The sequence below is a fragment of the Strigops habroptila genome, chromosome 5 (genome assembly GCF_004027225.2).
Source record: "Strigops habroptila isolate Jane chromosome 5, bStrHab1.2.pri, whole genome shotgun sequence".
NCBI lineage: Eukaryota > Metazoa > Chordata > Aves > Psittaciformes > Psittacidae > Strigops > Strigops habroptila.
In genome coordinates, this window is record NC_044281.2 from 13,410,243 (window position 1) to 13,435,678 (window position 25,436).

General features: G+C 39.6%; 1 protein-coding gene across 2 annotated transcripts in view; it reads right to left on the reverse strand.

Annotated features, from left to right (window-relative positions):
- Window positions 1-1,642: 1,642 nt before the first annotated feature.
- Window positions 1,643-25,436, reverse strand: part of CREB1 (cAMP responsive element binding protein 1) — a 37,976-nt gene continuing 14,182 nt past the window's right edge. The window contains exons 2-8 of one of the 2 annotated variants that reach the window (XM_030489005.2): window positions 20,065-20,186; window positions 16,504-16,650; window positions 14,439-14,539; window positions 11,730-11,872; window positions 10,105-10,287; window positions 8,536-8,686; window positions 1,643-5,665 (exon numbers count right to left, since the gene is read on the reverse strand). In XM_030489005.2, the coding sequence (XP_030344865.1) occupies window positions 5,521-5,665; window positions 8,536-8,686; window positions 10,105-10,287; window positions 11,730-11,872; window positions 14,439-14,539; window positions 16,504-16,650; window positions 20,065-20,178 (984 nt within the window). In that variant the 5' untranslated portion in view covers window positions 20,179-20,186 and the 3' untranslated portion in view covers window positions 1,643-5,520. The remainder of the gene's footprint in view (window positions 5,666-8,535; window positions 8,687-10,104; window positions 10,288-11,729; window positions 11,873-14,438; window positions 14,540-16,503; window positions 16,651-20,064; window positions 20,187-25,436) is intronic. The other variant, XM_032919980.1, reaches the window with a different exon arrangement.

Here is a 25,436-nt window from a genome sequence, read left to right on the forward strand (position 1 = left end):
TGCTCCCAAGCCATGAGTACAGTACGTGGTCAGCATACGAAGTGTGCCAACCGTGGATCATTACAGCCTGCCCCTGGCCCCTTCCCTGCCAGCACACAGCTCTTGAGGACGGCTGACTTCTGCTGCCTCTCACTGATGAAAGTGAGACCTGAACTTGCCACTTACACAGCGACTCACGAACTGCATTTCCACTGCCAGAACACAAACAGGTCATTGTCTTCAATTTGTGCTACACTAACTAGCCCAAGCTACTCTCTTTGCGGGCCTGAGCTTAAATACATTTAGAAAACACATTGCAAGGCAAAACACTTGAAATGCAAACTCTTTACCAACTGGATCTGGTCCCTTTCCTCCAAAGATGTACAGGTTTAAGCCATATCCATCCACAGACCTGAACCTGTCACAAGCACGCAGTAGATAGGATTTAAAGCACCCTGTTTCTCTTCATCAGTCTGGCCTCTCCCAGACCAACTGAGCTTCATGATACACTCAGGTTTCTGCAAAATCAGCGTCTTTTACAACAAGCAAATTCAAAAGCTCAGGGAAATGAGTTCCCAGGCACAGCAGAGAGAACCATCAGTGCACTGTATGCTTTTAAAACCTGCTCACAGTGACAGATTTCAGGGTTATAGCTAAATTATCACTGCTCCTGCAAAAGAAAGGTGGTTGTGCTTTTTTCATGTTTTTTAAAGCAGGGTGACCCATTGACAATGTACCTTTACTTCCTGGTGTCAAAGAATTGGAAAGCCTTTTGATTTATTGTCTTGGATTGCAGCTTGTAAAATCTGGAGCCAAATTTCAAATTAAGAGAAGGGGAATAAAGTGGCTGAAAACCAGTTTAGCTTCCTTCCAGATTAACCTCCCTTTCCCACTTGGGATCACTGAACTAGTTCTACTCTAAAAATAATTCCACATCCATCCTGTACATACTGCTCTGAGCCACCACACACTTAATACTTTCCAGTCCTCAGCGCTGCCAGTTCACATCTCCTGCCATTTTGAAGTAATGCCTGCTGGATGCCAGGTGCTAATCAGCAAGTTAAATTTGCGAGGGATTCAACTGCTGCGGGGAGAGGAGTGAATTGTGTGCAGGCAGCAGGATTACAACAACCGTGCCAGGCAGAAGCTTCTCAAGCAAACCCGATTGATCTTAAATTTCTCTTTTGTTCTGTGTGTGTGGTGTTTTATATTTTTATTTTTTTAATTTTTTTTTTTTTTAAAAAGTGCACATTTTAATTAAACATTTACAAAGAATATAGTGTAACAAAAATAAATACATGACCTTTTGGTTAGATCATTGGCAAATGTTACATCACTAACCAGCTTCTGGGTGGAAAAATGACAATGAAAACAGGGTCTTTGAAAACCAGTGAAATCCTTGATGAATTGTCATAGATTTGCACTGATACTGAACTTGATTTGATGGGGAGACTTGTCTTTAACCCACAAAAAGCACTGGCTGTCATAAATTAAAAAGACACAAAATAGAAAAGCAGAGGCCGGTTTTTGCTAACAGAGGACTACTTGCAGCTGCAGGCTACTGGAAGCCCAAATTTGAAAGAAAAATGTAGTACAAATTTAGATCAGAAACTATCAGGGCTGTTTTTCCTTATTTTTTAATATTTTTTCCTGAGCCTCTTAATGATTCCAAACACCCCACCAATTTTCTGATCAATGTACAAGTACCAGAGAAGACTGGTCTAAACACAAACGCCAACTACAGAAGAGTCAGAACCTACAGGTGTCTGTACAGTCCTGACGAGCATGACAGGCTAAAATTGTGCTTTCAGATACAAGCAATGATGCTGGTAACTACCTGATGCTGGTGAAATCGCTGCTTAAATTAAAATGCATCGCCACTACCCCATGAGGAAAGACAGAACTCTTACCAGTGGTTCCTTTAGAAAACAAACACAACACCTTAACAACCTTTCCAATTGTTTTGCCTTTGATATATAGCTGCCAAAGAGAAAAAAAGCACGAAAGTGAATTATTCTGGGGGTGGTGGTGGTGGTTGTAAAACAACTGTTTACATAACTTTAAAAATCTCCGTCATTAAAAACCGAAAACAAACCTCACGAAAGCCATGAAAGATGAAGTTATTGGAAACGAGTAACTGAGAAACAGCACAAAACAAATCAGCAATAAGCGCTCGAATAATGCAGCCCAGAAGTACTGGGGCGGGGGAAGCTTTCACACACGCACACATCCACACACACCCAGACACACACAGAAAAAGTAAAAATCTTTTCTGACCTCCATATACTATAATACTCAGCATTCCTGACTTAAAAGCTCTCAGAGCTGTAGATTATATACTGTGTGTATATATATATATGTACATATATTATACATATGTATTTTCCAAGAATATCTAAATTAAAAGAGCACCTCTGACAATATCTTAACTGCCTGATTGGTGCTGTTGTTTTGCAAAATAATGACATTACAAAAATTATATTTCAAATCAATTCTTGTTTATTATGAACATAATGGATCTAGCCCTTTCTAACCCTCTCTTCAGGTAAAACAGGCTATCAATTCTTGAAAACTCACAACTGTGAGATATAAAACTAACCCTCCCCCCTGCCAGCATAAATTCTGTCCTACTTCCAAATGGCCTTAGTTTATAGAAGCTGATTACCCCAACCTCACTACTTGGTAGATAAAGTATGACAGGATTCCTGTGTCACGTTCTTTCCCTTTTTGAGTCAACATGAATAGTAAAGCGTGTATGGATAACCCTAGCCAGCCCTGTACTCGGTCTAATACATTTTTATTACTGTCATTTAAAATTTCCATTAAATAAATTCAAGTCCCTAAATCCTCAGTGCAGCATAAATAAAAATAAAGATTCTTGCAGATCCCTATGCATTTTAAATTAATGTTCTTTTTTTCCTTAGTGAAACACTGGTTACTAATGAGGTCTAGACTAGTAACACAGACTACTTGCAGACCACGCACAGCCAAACCAGTAACAGTTCTCCTCTTACTGCTGCATGAATTTGCACCAACCCTGTATTAGAAGAACCCTGTCCAGGTACCGTTTTAGGTTCCCTGGTCCATCCAGCTCTGAGACTTTGTTCCAAGTGACCATCAGCAAGTGCTGGACAGTGCTCATTACCCACGAGAACAGCTCTCAGATTGTAGCTAGCCTCACTCAGGTTCACTGCAAAACCTCAAGTTTTTGCAAACAAAAGAAATAGCCTTAACATAGGCATGTACAGCCTTTTCTGTGTTTCTCAAAGCTGGAGGAACCGTTCCATAAGACTGTGCAAATTAGGCCCCCATGAGCTTCGTTTTACAAGAACAACTCCTGCGTTATCAACATTTCTACTTCAGCACTAGTTCTGGTAACTGCTGTATGTATTTGCATTCTCTGACAGTTTTTATAAAAGCATTGCTGTGAATTTAGGGTCTTCTTTAAATTTGCATTGTTAAACTAATAAATTCATCTTCCATTAAATAAAAACATGAAAATCAATTCTCTATGGCAGATAAAAATAGACAATTTATAAATCCCCGCAAAACTCATGAAAATGAATTCTTCAATAATTCCGATACTCAAGTTCTCTTCCTGAAATACAAATGCAATTTGAAATTATTGATAACTCTAGATTTAACACTAATGCTGTAAGTTTAACCCTGCTCCTTTTAAAGTCTCTTGGAAACGGAATGCCCTCTCGAATGAGAAAACTAGAATTTTTAATACTGCTTAACTGTTTGAGACTCAACTGCCCAGTCTTCCAAATGTTTTTCCTATAGTGTCACATTGATTGTATAACATTTTAGAAGTTCATGTTTGAAGTTTGTCTTAAAACCAGGTAGAGTGAATGGGAAAAAAGATATTAGCCAGTATTTTGCTAGGCAAGGCATTAGTACATACCACAGTCTTATTCATTTATCCCTATACATAAAAGTTTGACCAGAAGCCCAAAGTAAACTTACTCCATCAAATGACCCAAGTTGATTTATCAAGAGACAAGCTTCAGAGGGCCAGTAAACAAACTGCACATGATTCTTCTGGACACATTCTTATGATGACTTCTTGACATTCTTTTGTGGTTCTTTTTGACCATGATTCCTTTAAATTCCTAATGCTTAGTACAGAGTTGTTCTTAAACATAAACTACCTCTTTAACAATGCAAATCTGGGAAAGATCGCATTTCCTCAGTGCACACACAAAAAAAATCATCTCGCAAACATCCGAGGCACAGGAGTAACTTTACTCACAGGAATAAATTACTCGGTAAATCTCACCTTTTACGTGAAAAAAAATCCTCTGAATAAATTAATTTAGCTAGCCTGGCCAGGTTCAAATAACTAACATTGTCTCTTGCAAAGCAGAAGTTGGAATATCTGTGCCTGAAATCCTCTTCAATATTTGAGGTTGTTCTGATATAGCTGTTATACTACAATTTAGTTTATGTATGAAATGCAGCCTCAAAGTTTGAAAAAGGATCCAGCAAACCAGGCTGATGTTTCCATTGAGTACAGTAATTTCCATTACATAAGACAGTGGTAGGGCAACAGAAATAACCTCAGTGTTTGAGAGGACTTGGGACACAGGCTATACTGTCTCCAGGGAGTATCTATGTGGAGTTGGCCATGCTTCAACTGCTTAGTTGCTCTGCACACAAATAGGTAGTGCTTTCATGTCTTACCCCTTGCTTACTACGTGACTATTTTCGTAACACCACTCTTGTACCTTTTTTTATTCTGAATACCTTTCCTATCCAAATACCATTTCCCAAACAATATCCTGTGAAGTTGGTGTCTGCTTTTTGTGCATTCAGAATGCTGAATACACTTGCACACACATAAGCTTTGAGAAGCAACAACCGACCAGTGAAGCTCATTTCAATGCGGTTTGTTTCTGAGGTATGGAGAAGTTTTTACTAGGCCAGGAGGGCTTAATACAGATTACAAATCAAAATCCCTCCTGGGCTAGTTTGAAAAATGTATGCTATCTCCACACCAAGAACAGGACTGTGAAGCGCCTTTCATTTGGCATGTCACTTAGCCGTGTATTTTTACAGTTCATAATGAATATGGGAAACCAATTTGGCAACCAATGCTTCTTCACTGCATCATGCACGCTCCATGGATGTGGCCCACAGTTCTCTGGACCAAGAGGCTGGGGTGGTTCTGTCTCTAAGGCAATGGAAAGAGCTCAGCACAAATTCTTGACATCATTACAAAAGGACTCTCCCCACAGTAACTTCCCAAGCGACCACTGTGACTCCTTGAAGAGGATGGGGAGACGAGAAAGAAGCCTGTTCTTCACGCAGAGATTGATGATGAAAATAATCTTGTGGGGGGGGGGAAGTGGAGGCAAGTACTTGAACATTCACAGTTTGATGCAAAGCACAGATGAAGTATATTCTGTAGTTGCTTCAGGCAGTTTTGCGCATAGAAAAAAAGAAATGTTTAGAAAATAAAAAGTTTACTTTGTCTTTCTGGATATAGCCAGAACCAGTCTCTATCCCACCTGGACAAGTGAAAATGGGAATCCAAAATTAATCTGATTTGTGGCAGTAAAGGTCCTTAAGTGCTTTCAACTCCTCAATCAGTGTCTTGTTTTGGTTTTCAAGCACAGCCACTCGATTTTCTAGACATTTCACATACTCCTTTTTCTTCCTGCGACATTCACGTGCTGCCTCTCTGCGAAGGAAAAAAGGCAATTCAAATCCAGAATGATCACTTGCAGACATGGGCTACTTAACCGTTCAAGTCAAACCTTTACCTAGTATTGCCATTTTTAGAACACGGAGGTGTTGTCAAGAAATGCAGGTCAGGAAAAAACACTGAGTTCTTAACAGTTGCTCCTCACAAATCACACACACTCAAGATCCACAAATCATTTCAACATGCAGATGCCAGTAAGTCAGCACTAATAAAATTCTGCTTCTGTGAGAAAAGGATCCTACTCAGTGACAAAATTCTGCTTGCAGGATTTACATTACAGCCTTGAGGCTGAGTTGAATGCTGCTGCAGTAATTTCAGTGATTTTATTGCAATAAATAAATGAATAATAAAAACATGGATAAGACCATCTATTAATCTCTTTTATAGTCTTAATTTGTCCCTTTGCTGCAGTCTTACAGGATGTTCAACAGTTCCAAAAAGAGCTGTATTTAGAGCTTTCATGTATTTGGTCTTGAGCAGTACTTCAATTTTATTAATCATGTCTGCATCACTGCAACGATAATACAAACAACTCAAAAAATAAACACTCACTAGCAACCATATAATTCTTTGTCCTTGTCTGCTGTGCCAAGAACATGGCAGTGTTAATGTGCTAAAGGAGATCTCGTAAACTTGCTTGTAAAGACTGAACTGCCTGTAGGTAACTTGGTAACATACTAAGACACCAACAAAAGATACCTGGAAGATGTGCTGCTGAGCATCCTGAACGCAGTAATACAAGGCAGAAGTTATCCTGCACAGCTATAGAATGGTACCAATGGGCAAAGTAAGCACAAGCATATGCTAAGGTGGATGGGAATCCAGGCAGAGGGCTCTCCTCCTGCAATCCAGCTTGTCAAAGCAGCATGCTGCAGAGAGATATAAATGTACTTGCTGCTTTGCCCTGAACCTTTAGATGTGAAGCGGAGCAGCTTCAAAAGGAGAGGCTAAGTGTCCCTTCACTGCAAATACCACACAGATTGGTGATACAGTCAATGTTCTGGGAAATAACAGGACAAAACTGAATCCGGTTCTTCTGCTTATGAGATAAATAATAGTTGTAGTACTAGGTAGGAAGAATGTCTGTTCCAGGATCTACCTGGTAAGAAGACTCTAAAAGTAATTTTTGAAATTCAGCTCCACAAGTGAGACATGATGAAGAAAACCTTGTTTGTAAGCCCTGAAAGGACTCAGGGATCCATTTGTCACTCCTACAAATACAATTTCACCTGCTTGCAGCATATGGGCCTTGCACAACTTTTAGTAATTTTGGGCTGTTCCTTGTGTCACCAAAAGATTAAGTATTATTGGATCAGGAAGTGCCTCTCAGTGCAAACTACTAACCTGTCTTCCTGGGTGACAACTTTTTATTTCTTTTTGTGATTTTTGTGCCAGCTTGGGCTGCATATTAAGCCACCTCAAGTCTGTGTGCTTTAGTTATTCATTATGAACAGCTAGAGTTATACTGAATTACAAGAGAGCTTTTAAAATGTAAAATTTACACAGAAAATTTGCATAATAATATCTATGAATATTTACACTATAATCCTCCAATAAGAACCACCTCACCATCTGCCTCTCTCTCTCCCTTTCCCCTGCTTTGCTACGGAGCCCAGATTTGCAAATATCTATTAAGAAGGCAGGCTAAAAGCACCACATGCAACATGATACTGTTGCAAAAGCTGTCAATTTAACTGAAGTGGGGTAATTCCCCATTGTTTTTCTTGGCTTTCCCAAACACAAAAGCTTTCTTTTACTGGAAGAAGACTGCTGACTAAATGAGGGGATTCAGAATGCTCATTAAGTTTTTCTCAAATGCAGAGCCTGAAAGGGTGACATCTACTATTCACTGGTATCAGAAAAATATATAAAAAGGGGACATGGGTGACATTCTATACAAAAACCTTTTAAAAGACTGAACTCTCCTGTTCAGCATTATTTACTTCATTAAAGCCCCTCAGATAAGCATTGGGTCTGCTCATGTAATATCCTATTGTGTTCCCAGCTCAGCCATCTACAGAAGATAAATGCACCTGTACAACACAGTTTTTTCAGACTGACAGATGAAGTAAACAGTGATTTCATGGGGCTTCCCCCGCTCAGAGGGGAGGGAATCACTGCAACATACAGGCTCAAATCTGTGGCTTGTGGAAGGGAGTTCAAGCTTAGTGTGATGGGTCAGTTCAGGCCCACCCCTTCCCTCTCCCGCAGCAGCAGGCTTAAGGAGCATCATGGCCAACTTCTCTCTGCTGCTCCCTTCCTTTGCTGCCTCCACGAAGTCCCACCTCAGAAGGCTTGGCTTTTCCTCCTCACGCACTAAATCTTATGGGGTCATGTCTCCTCTCTCTCTTTCAGCCCCCCTGCTGCCACCACAAGATTTCAAAGCTGCTCATTTAGTTTTTTGAATCTTTTGGCCTCTGGAGCATAAAAGCCAAAGGGCAAACAGCTGAAGAGAACAAGTGAGACAATGAAGAGTGCAGGTAGGTTAGCAGCAAGGAGAATGCATGCAGAAGGCTAAGGTAAAAAATCCAGGAAAGGAAACTACATGAACGTAGCTACTCAGAAACAATCAACTCGGCTTAGTGTTTGTAAGAATGTAACTGAGGTAATGTAAGTCCCTCACCAGTGAGTTTTCTCCTTATGGCAAAAAATTCATACACCTCACAGAATGAATCTGCCACCTTTACTTAAGGTTTCATAGTCACAACACCTGGCATTAGCAGGTGTGCTTCTTTGTTCTGCACCTTTAAATAAAGGCAAAGTCTTCAGAAAGATTGGGATTCTTAGTACTTAACGCTAGTTCTATGCAGAGCTGACTGGATAAGGGGTGATCTAAATATACATGCCTGTTCTTCATTAGACGCACTTCTCTCTTCCGTGCGGCCTCTTCTGCTGGCTGGGTTGGAAGAGCCGGCGAGGATGCCATGACTACGCCTGGTGCAATGGTGCTGGTAGGGGCGGTGCGAATCTGGTAAGTCTGCACATCTCCTGAGGCAGCTGAAAGGCATAAGGGAACATGTCGTCAGTGTAGTGAAAGTGCTGTTAAATGCTGTGCCAAGAGCATCTAGTCACCTATTTAATCACGTACTCTGGGCTACAGTACAGGAGGGATGATCCTCATCTGGGTCATCATTGCTATCTCAGTCTTAGTTCATTAACGTATACAAGGTTTTGGGCATTCCTGCTGAAGAAGTCTTCGCTTGTGCTTGGTAACTTGATTTGTCTTGCTGTATTGCTGTGCTACTTTTTCTCTTAGTATATTTCTTTTTACTTCTCTAGTTTCTGGGCAGTTTTAGCAGTTTTAGGAAGATGAAGGATGGGACAAACAGTATTTCTAGCTATGCTCCAAATGCTTATGTGCAAAAGGAGTAACTGCATGTGTAAGTACTTGGCACAGAAAAAAGGGTGTAGAAATGTAGCATTTACTCCAACAAGAAAGAGACAGTGCAAACTAGGCACTAAGCTACTTCTCTAAAATGAACAAAGTCTTGGGTTTCTTTTGTTTATTTATCTAGGAGTGTGTTATATTTGCCTGAGCGTGTAAGAAAATATGGTATCACCTAAAGAAATCACATGTTCTTAAGAACAGAAAAAACAGAAGATCAATGCAACAATAGTATTTTTCTTGGCTATGTATTTTCACTGATGCCTGGAGACCTCTTCACTGGACAACTTTCAAATCACCTGCTTTACAGTCCTAAAAGCAGGGGTACACTTTTCTGTTATTTTTAATAAACAGCTTTTGATAACTCCCCAATTTTTAATAGACCAAACCATGTATTTTAATACAATAAAAAACCCCAACTTACTCTAAGTTGAAGTAGCCCTGCTTGCTCTAAGTGGAAGGCTAGACCGAATGATCTTTTAAGGTACTTTCCTAAATTATTCTATGATTCTAAGACTCAATGGTTAAGTACTTCATGACTAGTCACAAAAGCCACAATAGGAAGAAATGATGACTTGTAATTGAAAAAGGGAAAAGGATACTTCTAAGTTAAAGTGTCCTTATAGAAAAAAATCAAACCACCTTCTTTACTCACTTTAATGCTTTGCTTTAAATTTACTATTGTTGACTGCCTGGGAGAACTAAGAATTCTAAAGTGGTATCAGTTTTTGCAGAGATGTTAAAATAAAATTGTGTGGACAAAATACAGGAAATACAGCATGGAAAACCAAAAATAAATGTATATTTTTAAGAAGTAAACCCAAAATATCCACAATTTTATAAGCTGAAGGGAAAGGCTCCAAGAAAATGTGACAAATAGTTTTGTCCAGAATTTCCCTTAATAACTTTGGAGACTTATCTGTGCCAAAGCTGTTAATTCTGTTTCCTGACATTTTAAGGAGTTAGGTTGGCAACTTGTATCTGCATAGAGAAAATGTTATACGGAATGACTGGCTGTGAAGCTTCTCACCTTGTACAACAACTTGGTTACTGGGTACCAGTATCTGTTGCCCATCTGTGGTCTGTGCATATTGCAAAATGGTGGTGCCAGGTTGGGTTGCAGCTGCATTGGTCATAGTCAACGTCTGGAGACCTTGTACTCCATCTGTGCCATTGTTAGACAACTGTATTGCTCCTCCTTGGGTAATAGCAACTGAAGAAAAAAAAATGAACAGCATTTAAGACAATGATTTTCTCATTAACATACAGTATTAAACCTAGATATGGCAGAATAATGATCTGAGTTAAACCCCTTGAACTCTCATACACCCACAAATCAGACACATGGCTTTAATGTACATTAAAGAAATCATGCTTTGAAAGCAAGCTGTCAGTTATTCATGAAACCTGTATTTTTGGGGGGGCAAAACCCACAGCCTAAACAACAGATTAGTTTCTCTGATAAAATAGTATCACATTGGGGAGGTAGAATCCTCCCCCAGGAAATACTTTTTAATTTCTTAGTTAAGATTTTCTTCTTGGTTGGTTTAGGTCTTTTCCTCACGTTCTTTCTTCTCGTGTGAAATTCCTCTCCTTCTCCATGCTTTATGCCTTTCGCTTTCCTGCTGCTATTGCTATCCACCTTGTGTTTCACCTTCTTCTTGCTTTGGCTTTTTTTTTCTCCTTCTGATTGTATCCCTCTTCCCTACAACTTCCTCAGAGCCTCCCTAGCAGTGTTTTCATTGATAAAGGTCCAGTTTCAACTTTTTTTTCCCTTCAAGCACTCTTACTTTGCTGGGTTTTTTCCCTTTCTTTCCCTCAATCCTGCCATGCAGGTGTGCTGAAACATCACACCTCATTTGTGATTCCACAGAATTTCACTGTGTTCCTATATACAGACACACCAAAATCTCAAGCATCTGCACAAGCAGTTATTTTACAGTTACACTAGGAAAGCAGAGTTAACCACATCAGTTTCAGTAAAATTAAACAGGCTTTTAGGCGAAGTGGCTAAGGAGTAAACAGATACAAAATTTTAAAGAGGTTTTAAGAGAAAGGTACAAACAAGTAAGTTCTTTCTCCCTTTGGTATATTTAATACTCTGTGTTTGTGTGAGACAGCATGTGAATTCTAGCTTTACTGCTGTATTCTCAGTCCTTTAAGTTAAAGCACTGTGTGAAATCTAGTGAATAAACACAGAATCATATATTTATTACATAGTTTTAATAACGTGGCTGAAGTTCTTATTTTTCCAGGACATTCTAAATATGTAACTGCAGACTGTAATGCTTTTTCTATTAATGAGGTTACAATTTTGTGAACCAGTATTCATCATCTGCCAGGAAAAAAAGAAACTTCTGAATTACTTCATCTGGTTCCTGAAGTGAAAAAGTTTTTAACAGCATTACGGCTAGTCCATATTTTGCCTCTGGATGCATTAGCTGCACTAACTGGCAAGAAGTCCCAGAATGTTAACTGAACATTCAAATACTTACAATAGGAATGTGTTTAAAAGACATGGTTATCAAACAGTCAAATTAAAACAATCTTATTTTCACCTCCTGCTTTGTCCTAGTCCAAACAGCTATAGAAATAATAGTTCTTCATCTTCTCATCCCCACTTACTAGCACCACTGAGAAATTCAGACTACATACTGTACTGCCCACTGCTGGTTTGGTAAATGGGAGTTGGCACCGTAACAGTGGCGATGGCAGGTGCTGCTGTTTCCTCTTCAGACTTCTCTTCTTCGATCCTTGGCACTCCTGGGGCGTCTGAGGACAAGTCATTCAAAATTTTTCTGGCAAAGACAGTGTGTTGTAGAGATTTTAATAAAAATTGGAGGAAAAGAAAAAAAAAAGTCTATTTGATACATAATGCTGCAGGAAACTGAAAAGTGCAGTACGCCAGCAAGGAAAGTACAAGTGCAGAATGGAAAACCTGCACCATCTTCAACCTCTTATGAAGAGGACTGTTCAAAGTGCCATTCACAGATGGGCAAGGGAGCCAGCACAGAACAGCTGTGTTTTAGTACACAAGACAAAGATGCCTCTCAATAGGTTCTTCTCAACCCAAGTATCAGCTGTCACAACCTTCCCTTTTTCTTAAAAGCATGTTTCTCTCTCATGCATTTTTACTTGTTTCCTGTTTTTAGCCACATAAAGATTTGAGGAAAGCAAAAGTACATAAAACCCTGTCTCCTCACTTACATTAGGGGAACTGCTCCATTTCAGAGACTGCAAACTTCTCAGCCAGAGAGCTGAGTACAAAGGAAGTTAGCAGAAATGCTTGTACAGAGCAACCAGTTTATAGCGTAACACCAGCCTGGGAGGCAATACTGAGTGTGTTTGAGTCAAGTCACACAGGTATGTTTACAGGTGCCCTGCCCGAGAAAGCTGTGACAGTAGCATAGGTAAAGAAAAGAACATGTGGTTGAATTACTTTCACAGGTTAATTATCCAAACCAAAAACTGCTTAAACATCACTGCTACAGGTCCCACTGAGCATAACTGTAAGACTGACCATAGCAGTTACTGTAATTTGCATCATTTAGACCAAACACTGTCCCTCAGAGAACTATCAAGCCCTTTTCACTGCTGGCATATTCTATCATGTCACTGCAAAATGCTACTCAGGTAAAGGGCAACATCTTTTGTAATTCTCCTCATATGTTTTCCTGTGGACCGCCACTAGAACTCACAGTGTGATGAAGTGAACACAGCTGTAGACCCCAAGCTTCAAAGCAACACTGATTTCCTAAATAAGGCTCCTAAGGCTTTGCGAGCCAGAACATCTGTATGGAGCTATCTGGGGACAGCAGTCACTCTGCTAAGCAACTTGACAAACACAGCTTTGCTGATGCTGGTTTGATGGTGTGCATGCAAGAACACCAGCGCTGCACAAGCACTCCACGGTGCCAAGCACCATTTGGACAAATGAAAAATTCCCATCCAGATAGTTTGCAATTACGTGTTAGACCAGAAAAACTAGTGGACAAAACAGATGAAGAGCCTTCTACTCTGTGAACCCATCTTGTCTCTCGGGCCAGATACAGCAGCTTGAAGAATGCCAACCAGGAACTCATCAACACAGCAGCAGTCTGGCTCAGCCCTTCTGATGTGACTCCTACACTGGCCAAGAGTCTGAGCTGCATATAAAAGTTTTACAATTACAAAGTTTTGCTGAGTCACCAGAATCTGGTTTGAAGACAGAGGCTGTGGTGTGGCATCAGTGTGCGCAAAGGAGTCCATCTCAATGGGAAGTGAGCATACACAAGCGCCCTCTTCTCAGCTTTGCTGCTTGTTTGCTTAGCTCTGTTGTCTCACGATATACAATATACGATATTCTTCAATATACAGTAAAAGCCAGTGTCTCACTGCAGAAGCAGACTGCGAGGAAGTCTGTGGCAGCCTTGAAGTTAGCAACACTGCTCCTCACAAATCTATTAAGGCTAGGGATCTTCAGCAATGACTTTCACTATCTGCACCAGAACAGCCTTGAAGGCTGGTGGAAGAAAATAATCTGCAAGTGCTAATAAAAGGTTGAGATATGCTCAGGCCTAGAATCTAGCTTGTATTTCTAAGGTTATGCTCATGAAGAAGAAAGGAGCATGTGAATTTGCTGAAGCAGCAGGATCCACAAGTCACTTAAAACCAGAACTCCACAGCTGTTCCTTAATGCTATTTAGCATGTTTTAAGAATGAAAAGTGAGGTTTAGTACAGCTGGAAAAAGCTGTACAAGGGCTTAATTAATAAAGTGACATGACTAACACCATGTGAAGGAGCACATCAATTGTTCTTACCACAGAAGTATTTGCCATGACAACTAAAGATACTAGATGCTTATCACGACATTCAACTCATACTCTAGCTTCTTTAAACCAATTTTGCTCAAGCCAAATTTTATTCCAAGCCACAGAACACCACATGTTCATCGAAAGTCTCATGGGAGAAAGGAATTTAGTTTGACTGCTGCTAGCATTTCAACAATGATGAAAAACAATAGAGTTGATTTTTTGCAGACTACAGATTATACAGAAGCCACCTGCTTGCAAAGCTTCAGTGTATTTTATGTATTAACTATCCATTAAAGCGATCTCTGAGGGATCTAGCACAACCATACCTCAATGTTTCACAAATGTGGCAATTAGCTTATTCTCAGCTCATTTCTGTCTTAACTGAGCGTAACAGCTGAGGTTTCTTCTTCCTCCTCCTCCTATTATCTCTTTACATCCTATTCCGTGGAAAACACATTGAGGAAGAGAGGCAATGGTAAATCTAGACATAACTATACAATCACACTGTTGGTCTCACCACATGAGGAACACATCCATCAAGCAAAATGCTTCTGCTTTTAACCTCCATACCTGTAGGAGGGTCGTCTGGAAAGGATTTCTCTTCGTTTCTGTGAGTCTGTGACACTGTCTACTGATTCCTGTGAATCTTCACTTTCTGCTATGGTGGAGATCTGTAAATAAGAACAGCAAACAGACTTAACAAGACACTTCCAATATCTTTATTTCAAGGAAATGTTGACATCCTGTGAAAAACACTACAATACAAGTATTCTACAGTGCTTCTACCTAGTCAATGAACAGAAAAGACAGGCTGTTTAGTAACAGATCCAGTGATTGATGACCAGACAGTTATCCATGAGAATGTTCTTTACAATTTAAATACTCTAATAAGAAAATATAAACAGTAATTCCATGCACTTTTTGCGTTCCATGATTCCTTGTTTCCATCCATTTTAAGTAAACTAAGAAAGATGTTTTAGTAAAATTTAGAGAGAGAATAACTAAAACCAAATTAAGATAGCAGAAACATTTGGAACAAAAGAGCAAAATACTCTGGAAGTTGAGAAACATCAATTTATAAATCATTGGGTAGATAATATTATAGAGACTGCCGTTGGGGGGGAAATTGTCAGGAAAATGTCAAACACGAAGATGCGAAAAAATAATCCAGTGCTGCAATTCTGAACATCTGTGCTAAAAAAGTACAAAGGTTCATGAAGGAAAGCTAAAATGTTTGTATCAATCCCATTTGTGTGCCAAAAATGTAAAACCATCTTCGATACATAAAAATAGAGACTGTTTTCCAGAAGACTACACTCATGTGACAAATGTACAAAAGCTAATGATAGATAGTGAACAGAGAAATGCCTGTGTGAGAAACCTATCTCACAGCCTGTCATTTTATGCACTGTAGGGAAGATTCCTAAAGGCTCAAAAAGGTTGCTGGCGCCCACATCTCAGTTATCAGATAGAGGGCCTGAATAGGTCTGAGGCTGATGGTGAACTACCAGGCTTTAAATACCCAAACATGCTGGCTTTGCACTGAGCCAGGTGAATTCCAAGCATGGTTTCATTGTCAGTCTCTTATCTTCCACCTCTGGGCTAGTAATTCGTGCACTTATCTGAACACTGCTCACCTCCAATAGATAAAAACTCTAAACTTTTGACTCCAAGGGCTGAGGGGGGTAGAGCCTGCCAGAAACTCAGCACTAAAGCTGACAAGGAGTAAAAAAAGATTATTATCAGAATGACCTAATTTTAAATTATGATGTCTTATTTTTTAAAATAATACTCAACTAAATATCTGCATCGAGTAGTCACAACGTCTGCTCTTAAAAATGAAACACTTTTTGTGCTCAGTGTACTAATAGCAAAGGAATGATGTACAAATCCTTGCCCTGTGTAGCTGCTGTATGCTAAGCAACTTCTCTTTCTGCATTCAGTAACACTGAGTTGAAAATAGTAAAAAAAAATAATTAAAAAAAATTTCAGGTTTTACAGATCTCAGACTACTTGTCTCCTCTGTGTTCAGGCTACCTCATCATACTGTATTATCTGGCTTGCTTTACAGAGGAGAAAATGTTAAGGCTTTAGAGGCAAACAAAATTCAACAGCAAATTTTAAACCCATTTTTATGAGAGGACTGACTGATAGGTTTATTTTAAGGACCATTAAAACACAGACACCTGTTTTGTAAATCAATGCAAGTATTTTTGAAGTAGCAAAGACTCTCATTCCAGAATATCAGCCTCATTAATAATTAAACATTAAAAAACCCCAAACCTTTTGCTCACTTCAGAATAGTATGAACTCTTACTCAATAAAAATGTATGAACATACAATGGAGAGAAAAGGTAGAGTAATACTGTAAGAAAAAACATGAAGCTGTTAAACTCACCCACCAAATTCTAAAGAGAAATGAAACTCAGCAATGTTTGAAAGTGATAAGTGGTTAAACCAGAACAGAAAAAAAGTCACAGAGCAGCAAATACTGCACAGATTTTGCCTTCAATATGCTCTTAAAGTTTATATAAGCAAAACCACAATCTAGGACACAAACACATTAGAAATTAGTGAACTGACAGGAGTACTTGAAAGGCCCAATTCACGTATTAGGAATTTCTTCCATCAGTACCTGAACTGTCTGGACCTGTGGAGACTGAATAACTGATGGCTGAGCAGCCTGAATTACTCCATGCACTTGAACCGTCTGCCCATTGGGCAGCTGAACTAAGGTCACCGTGGGTGCAGAAGATGTTGCGTGAGCTGCTGGCATAGATACCTGCAAAGAAGAGACAGTGGGCATAAATTAGGTTATTACAAAATCTTTGTATTTTACTACCAAGAATATACAGTGGTCAAAGAATTATGTGTCTTTTAGACCCCAGTTAGATGACCCAAATGTTTCAGTGCAATATAAACTCCCCTGAATTGCCTAAACCCAACATCTGACCTACTTTACGAATTAATCTAATGCAGAATTTCTGCAGGCTCAAAACATCACTTGTAAAACCACTGATAAAATGAGAAGAACACAACTGCCCCTATTCTGAGGTAACCTAATAAAAACACATTATTACCTTTTGCTTACTTCAGTTAGATACTGCTAGGACTTGGGTGTACTCCTACAGACACTGCTGAGTCAAAGGCAGAAGCATATGGGAGTGGAGCTATTTTTGTTCTCACTCAAGAAAATGCAAAGTGTTTGCCAGATGTACGAAGTTGAAATTTTTAGGGAGCCATATCTTCTGGACTTTCTAGAGACTAAACCATACTGAGTGGCTGGCAAAGTCCATTTAAATGAAGAAAGCTGACCATGTGGTCAGACATGGATCTGCAGTGGGAAACAAATGGTTTGTAGGCTGTTACTGTGATTCAGCATAACAGGTCAACACAGATTCTAGTCTTAATTTCTATGAGGAGAAATCACTGACATTTTAAACACTCAGCTCCTAAACACAACTCTGTCTCTCCAGCACAGACCTGTAGACACAGCAGCTATGCCAACAGGGACACACTAATGACTTCAGCAGGGTATGTCAGCACTGCGTGCACAGGCACTCATGTCCTGTGCAGGGGCTCAGGCTCTGACAGCAGCAATACCCGCACAGAACTGTTCACATCACACAGGGAAGTCTGACTCTGGCAGGTCACAGGAACTATTATGGGCAGCTGAAGGGCCATGCACCAAGGTTGCTACGTGGCTCGGCAGATACCCCGGAGCACATCCAGTACTCAGCAACTGCCTGCTGACATGATACATGTGTTCAGGGCTGGGGGTGCTCCTGAAAGGCAGGAGGGTGCCAGGGCTGCTGTACCAGTGTACATGGCCCTCGGTTTGCATCTGACTCACACCATCACAGCCCTCAGGGAAGGACTATGATGTGTGAGCTGCTCTGGCAGACCTCAGCCAGGTTATGGGTCACTGACTAGCCAGCCTTCTACTAGACACCCAGGCTTGGAAAATTTAACAATCCTCCAGTGTTCAACAGCATTTTCAAGGAATTCGACCCATGTAGCTACAATGTGAGAAGGGGCTGCACTGCTGTCCTACCTAATCTCAAAGAGCTGCTATGTACCGGATGCAGAAGTAAATCCTCTGCTGTCCCCATGAACATGTGGTTCTCAAAAAGGTGCAGTAGCTCATCTCTGCATTTCCATAAACATCCACCACCTACAAGGAAATCTTGCTTAACAACAAAATTAAAGGGAATGACATGTAGACCTCTCTCCTCCACAGCTGTCTCTCTCCCTAATCCATAAACTTGCGTTTGCTTCTACCTTCCTTTTTCAGGAAAACAGGCGCAGCATTACATGGTGGCACTTAACTCCCATCTGAGAGAAACCGGGGCTGAGACTAACATGAGAACACTTTCCCCTAGCAAATTATATTGCTTTACCAAGCAACCTTTTTTAATAGTGCACGTCTGACTAAACAGTCCTTGGCAATGACGGCAAAGCTGATCAACTGGAGGCCACTCTGTGACTGGATTAAGCCAACAGCAGAGTGTAACTTCCGCAGATGTCTCTGACTCATACCTTGTGGAACTGGAACAAGTTTCCTTTTGACTCTGAAAACTACCCTGAACTTACTAAAAACACAGCAATTAAACTAAGCTTACAAGAGGGGTGACCTTACAAGAGATAATGAAAGAATTAAATTGACATAGTTAGTTAGATTTGCCTAAGCCTCTGATGATGTTAAAAATACCATAATAATGTAACATTGATGTGAACAAGACAAGGAATCACGTTTAGACTGTTATATCACCTCCAGAAGAAAAATAAAGCTTGGGGAAAAGCTAAGGTGCAAATAATACAGTGGATGACAACAGAGGAAATAAGGAAAAATATAACATATTTGTGATTCATACAGATTTTAACCATAGCTGTACAGCTTTTCCTTACTTGGAAAAAAATATCATTCAAGTACTGGGGTAATTCTGCCTGAGTGAAATGCATTCAACCCACTACATAGTTGCAAGTTCAGGTACCTGGAGGTCAGTGTGTTAGCACATGAATTTAAAGCATTCTTGCTTTTCTGGACTAAATCGTAATGCATACCAAGTGAGAAGCAGTTTACTGGTTTTGCAAGAGAAATCAACTACTTCCACTCAGTTCACACTGAAGTGTTATTCACACCACCTACATCCTGTGCCTAAGTTAGACAGTGAGAAAACTGCCCAAAGAGGCAAGCTGGTGCAGGGCAGCTGGTGGCCTGTAAATTCACACTACAGCTTCACACAACAAAATCACCCTCTGCATTTTAACAGCTCCAAACCCTATACTATCACTTGAATGGAAGGGTACTAGCTCTGGCTTACCAAAAGGTGTAATGACTTTAAAAAGACATTAATAATTTATAAAATATGTGATTTAACACCTGTGCCACTTAGAAGACACTCAGTTCCTCAAACTCTGAGATTTAAAAAACCTGTTTGCTCTTTGCAGACTGCAAATAGTTTTAAAATTAAATGGTTACAGAAGAGAGCTGAACAGATTCTGTACTCATTTACACAATGGAGTTGCTTCTGCCAACCATCAATGTATCCAAGAATGAAACCAGGTTCCAAAATTAGAGATGTAGATAGGTTCACATTTCTTGTCTCTCTGAAATAATTTGGGGATAATAAATGATCTACTGCTGTCTCTCTCAACAGCCAGCAATTCTGTGAAATTCTGGAGGCAACAGGATAACACAAGCTGTTGCATTGTTCCATTTGATTATAATGCTTATAATATTAATCCCATCTGATAAGATGCTGTATTTGCTGCATTATTTATCTGTATTTTCAGGTTTTTACCTCAGAATTAAGCTGATTGCTACAGACAAGTTTCTAAAAAGAAAACGTAACAGCAAAACAATCCAGTCAATATAAAAAAGATACTAAATTACATGTTTTGAAAAAAATACCTTTCAGTGGTATGGCAAAGAATGCTAGAAATATTCATCATTCCGTTAACATTACTCAGTTTACACACACACAGTTCTTCAGAGCTAACACAGCCTAGTGTGATGGGAAGATAAAAATCTTTACTGCTTTAGAAATGTGAAGACAAATAATAAATAAAACTATACATTGCACGTCCTTCAGAATCTCATCAATGGAACCTTTTCTCAGGCCCATAAGCAGACATTATCCCTCTTAAAAAAAATATCCAATAGGTTAAACTATTACACCATATGATTTTATACCTGGGCTAACGTTGCAATCTGTGGTTGTGCCTGTACTGTCATCTGTTGGGTTTCTGCCTCTGTAACGGCTGCATCTCCACTCTGCTGGTTCTCTGCTCCAGATTCCATGGTCATTTAGTTACCTACAATCACAATATTGGTTGTAAGTCTGGGTTGGTATGCAAGTCCATTGTTCTTGGTGGATCTGGCAGCAATCACTACAGCTGAATTCCCATTACTACATACTGTTTTCATTTGCTTATTAAAATGTTGCCAAACTATCAGCATTCAGGCGAAATATTTTCAAGCCAGGTGTGTGCCTCAGGTTGGTTTTTCTGTGTGTCATGTTTCTGAAAAACAGGTCCAGCCTCCTCCAGTGATGAGATGAGAAAAAATGTGGTTAGCTCATCTTGAAAAATTGCCTGAGCAAATGCACCACGATGACCTAGCACCTCCACAATTTGGGATAATGACCAGCACTAACAGGAAGGGCACTCCCTTGGTGCCAAGGGGACAATATGCCCTGCCACAGCTCCCCTTCTCCCCCACAACTGCAGTTTGCAGACAACCATTAGCAATTGCTTCTGTGTTGGGTACTTAGTTTTCAGCCGCCTTCTGTGTGAACTAAATATGCAACATCTCCATCCAAATTCTTTCCACAACCAGACCATCCGGCCCTGAGTCATGGCAACTTAAGTCTTCTCTACTCCGTAGTTTGAAAGTCAGTAGATGTAATGATGGAAGACATTTTTACTTAACCTTACTGCAAATAAGTATTTTTACATTTAAAGGTACATAGTAGTTTGTCATGACCTAAGTATTGTATAATATATAGCTCCTAACACACTTATATTTCTAAGCAATAACTGAGCAAGCCTAGATCACCATAACACGCAACTCTATAAAAAGAGGTTGCATAACTTCCAAAACCATGCATGTAGGCAGAGTGCAATGAATGTTAAATTCTGCACTGATCTGTGAAAATTACTTTTCAGTTCTTCTTTAAATACTGATTATGAAAATATTTAATATACCAAGACGAACTTCAAAATACAAGGAAATGCTCCCCAGGGTGATACAGCAATAGCACTGTATTATACAGAACTCCAAATACCAAGTATTAAGCATGGATATTACCTCCACAGCCGTAATACTGATTCTGTGTACCATCCTGTGCTGCCCAATCTACTGAGGCCTCTGGTTACCCTAAAGCAGCACCCCTCTCTTCAGAGCTGGAGCAAAACCACAGAGTAGAGCATTTCTGCTTGGGAAAGGGCCTGGAGGCAGAGGATGCTCAGATCAGAAAGGTGGAAAGAAGGAGAAATGTCCCTCTCCTTACTCTACTGGCCCTCCGTGGAAAAGACTTAGAAGTGTCAATACAGGCGGTGGCACCATGACCACATTCAAAACATTTGATTTTAAACACAAAGCCAGGGAAACTTCCATTTCAACACAAACTATACTTCAGTATTATGGGAAAGAATACTTTTTGGAGATGAGCTTCCCAAAGCAGTAGAGTCGCACTTCAACCCTGAGCATAATATGAATGAATACTCTGTCTTAGAGTAAATGACTGCTTTCAATAATGATAAAACAGCATTTCATATAGCAGTAGTTTTATCTTGCATCAAAAGAAAGCAAGTCAATGTATGTAAATCAAAATCTGTATTTTCGGTATTGAAAGTGAGTGTAAATATGCTTGTGTGTGTCAGAACATGGGAATGTTTAACTACTGAATATTTAGTCACATCATCAGTTTAGAAGCTCTTAGGAAATGAAAAGAAGGAAAAGAATTAAACCTGATCTTCCTTAAAAACAAACAATGAAAGAAAACATACAAATTTTTGGAAACGAACAGATTAAATTCTTCTAAGCATCTGGAATTTTGCTATGCCTCTCCCTGTTGCCATAATTTTTGTCCCACATAAACCTGGTATTAGCCTGACAAATGTTCACACACGAACAATACTCTATCTATATGTACATACTTGACAACTGGCCATGAAATAAATTAACTGTAAATTCATCACATTTTAAGTAGCCTAGACATTACAATTTTTATTGCAGGAATAGCCTGTGTCCATGCAAATATAATAACCCCATTCTTCCCTACAGTACCAAGTCTTCTCCGTGTTGCATTTCATCTTCCAGAAAGCACAAAAGAAAACCCATGCACTATTACTATTTCTAGTATGTTACCAAACAGTTCTGAAAGGCTTCATTAATGTGGTTTTCTACCCCAACTTCAACACACGAGTTATATTTAAGTCTTAGTCCTCCATGTTACATGCCCAATTTTTTTTAGTATTCTGCATTTTCAGAAGTGTGAACTACAAACTAGAGTACTGTAGCTTTTGATTATTATCACTTTAAAGGAGGTATCTAGTTTTATCCCTTTTTTGTGAGTATCAGCCCATTTGCCCAATGTAAGCAAACCAACAACTTTTTCCCAATTCCTATGCATGTATCATGGTGACTCCAGCCAAAAGACTACCTCATCGGAACCATTTCAGGAGCAGATCTGTTGCATGAGCAACATCTCCCAGCCAAGGATCTGAAAATAACTTTTAAAAAAGGAATTTCCCTGCAAGAAAAAGTGTCTTGCAAAACTAGTAATGCTTTTGCTTGCTGATAGAAATCCTAACTCCATTATGGAGTCAATTTCTATACAAATGGATTAGAAACAGATGAAATGTGCAAGAGAGGAGTCTCTTGATTCAGGTATTTAGCAATGTGCACAAAGGTAGATGTTGCCAAATTCCTGCTGATAAATGCAGTGTTTTCCTAGGAAGAATTTCCAGTCCTCTTACACACTATTCAGCAAAGGACCTCTGGTTTTACAAGCTTAGTTTCCACACTTGCATCATCTTTTGCATATGTAATCAGCAAAAGCATTAACTATTCGAGATGCTCCCTCCTCTACACCACCACCATTTCAGAAATCAAATTCTGACTGTGACTTGCAAGCACCTGAAAGGAACCTCCTCACAACGTACAGTAAGCACCAAGCAATGCAGGCAGCTGCCTGCAAGAGTTACATTTTGACGCATGCTGTTTAAGCGAGTTTCCCACATGACTTGTGGTTTCTGGACAAGCTCTTAGTCTTGTGTTATTTTCAGGTTCTAAGTACTTTTGAATTTGGTTCAATTTACCTTGCACTTATGCATTAAGTATTTGTACTTGAACATCTTCATTATTACCTTTTACAGTAATCTGTGAGAAAAAGGAATCGTATTTTTGAGCATCACAAATTCATATCCCACATTCGCTGATTACTACATTGCCTGATGTTTGCTTTAACAGTACGGTATGATTAAGATTACAAAGATATAAAAGACCAGGCATCTAGAACAGAAATACTTATTAAGTTGTATGTACAGAGAAGACCATGCTGGCTGAAATTAAGGTAGTCAATTCCTATTAGTTCTTGCAATTTACAGTGTAACAGATGAAATTATGTTTGGTTTGAAACCTTAACCTGCCCACACATACAAATGAACACCAATCTTTACACCTCCTTTCTAAGCTCTCATACACCCCTCGTCTAGACAAGCTTTACTGACCAGTACCCCAGTGCCTTTCTGCTCCTGTGGGTGGACGGATGCTCAGGCCCAGCCTACCCTTTTAGTCCTCCTGCCCCATTTGCAGTGGCTCACCCTGCTCCCGGGCACTGATTTCGCTGGCAGCCAGCACACCAGGACTTCTCTACTGCAGGTGGGGGTCTGAAAGTGTCCTGGTGGTGAGCAACTGTCCGGGTCAGGGTAGGCAAATGGGAGCAGAGGGAGGACAGCTTCTCATTCCTCTCTGCTTCCAGACTACTTTCCATCTTGTCAGGAGAGGACTCACCCCCCCACTTCGAGAAAAAGTTAGTAATTGCTGTAGTTCTTCTTGAACCAAGTGTTCCAAATGAAAATAACTGAAAAAACAGTTAGCTATTAACAACCAGAGCTGGAAAACCAGAGTCTGCTTGCCTAGAACACCCCAGCTATGAACTCTGAACACAGCTTAAGAAAGCTGATGAGATTACCTGGTTTGAGAAGGTTTAACTCTTGCTTTTATGTAATACACAATTTTATTAGAGCAAAAGAGCTAGTATTATACTTACTAATGCTTTCTTAATAACATACTTACTAATGATCTGAAATTCCAGAGGTGAAGAGCCAAAGAGCGAAACATTCAGCTGACACCCAGTAATTTATTTTAGCCAAATCAGGACTGGGAGAAAGAAGTTCAGGAGAAAATAACTAAATGTATTAACTGAGTTTACACCATGACAGTATAGCAGAAGACGGATGCTATTAAACACAAACAGTTGCAGAGTGCAGGGAAACAGAACTACAGACATTGTAGAAAAATCCAAATAAACCTGTTTTGTTAATTGCAAAAACATGGAACAGAGGCCTGGGCACTACTGCACATAGTTCACTTTGGATTTCTGCTTAACATGCGGACAACATCTATGACAAGGAAAGCTAAAGTGGTAGATGGCAACAGTAATAGGAGACAGGTTGATCTTTAAAAATTATATTTGTATAGATGGGCCCTATACATCAGCCGGACTACAGCACAGAGGTTGGGAGCCCATCTTAAAAATGGGTTCTGTGGAATTTGGGTGTTTAGAGAAAGCAAGCATTTGGGACAAAGAAAACCTGTTGTATGAAGAGACTGGACAGAATTGTGTTATTCACCCCAGAAAGGAGAGAAATGCTTCAAACACTAAAAACTGTATTTAAATTAGTAACAGAGTAAGTAAACTAGAAATATTCACTGCCTGATTGTAAGAACAGCGAAGCTGAAAGGTGAAAAATTTAGAAGTATAAAAATTAAAATTTAAAAATATATGAGAGAAAAAATTATGAAAATTGATACTTTATGTATGGCACAAATAAAGCACTGCTGCTGCTAGGCAATTTATCAGAATTCAAACAGGGATTAGACATGCACATGGATAACAAGAATATCCAAGAATATCCAGAATTAATATGGTTATTTCACACCAAAAAAGTTCAGAACTGAGAGGAAGATCATGAGTCAGGATTTAAATCAATCTCGAATTATTAAAAAATCCAATAAAGATTTTAATGACAGGGGAACGTTATGTCACATGTAATTCTTGCTGGCTCCAATACTCTTTTGAGGTACCTACTGATCTGCAGTACTGTAAAGACACGATTGCTGAACTAGGTGCACTCTGGACAGTGGTAACTCCTGTAATGTCTGTTTGTTGAGCATCAACGCTGTGTATTTGGACCATGAGCATTACCTCCCCTCTCACCTGCTCACAGATTCAAGATATCACTCAGTCTTCCCACAGCTTTCATATCTTCTTCACTCTTCAGTATCCACCCATTGATATATCTGCAGTCTCCCTGCTATTTCCTGCTTTCTTACTT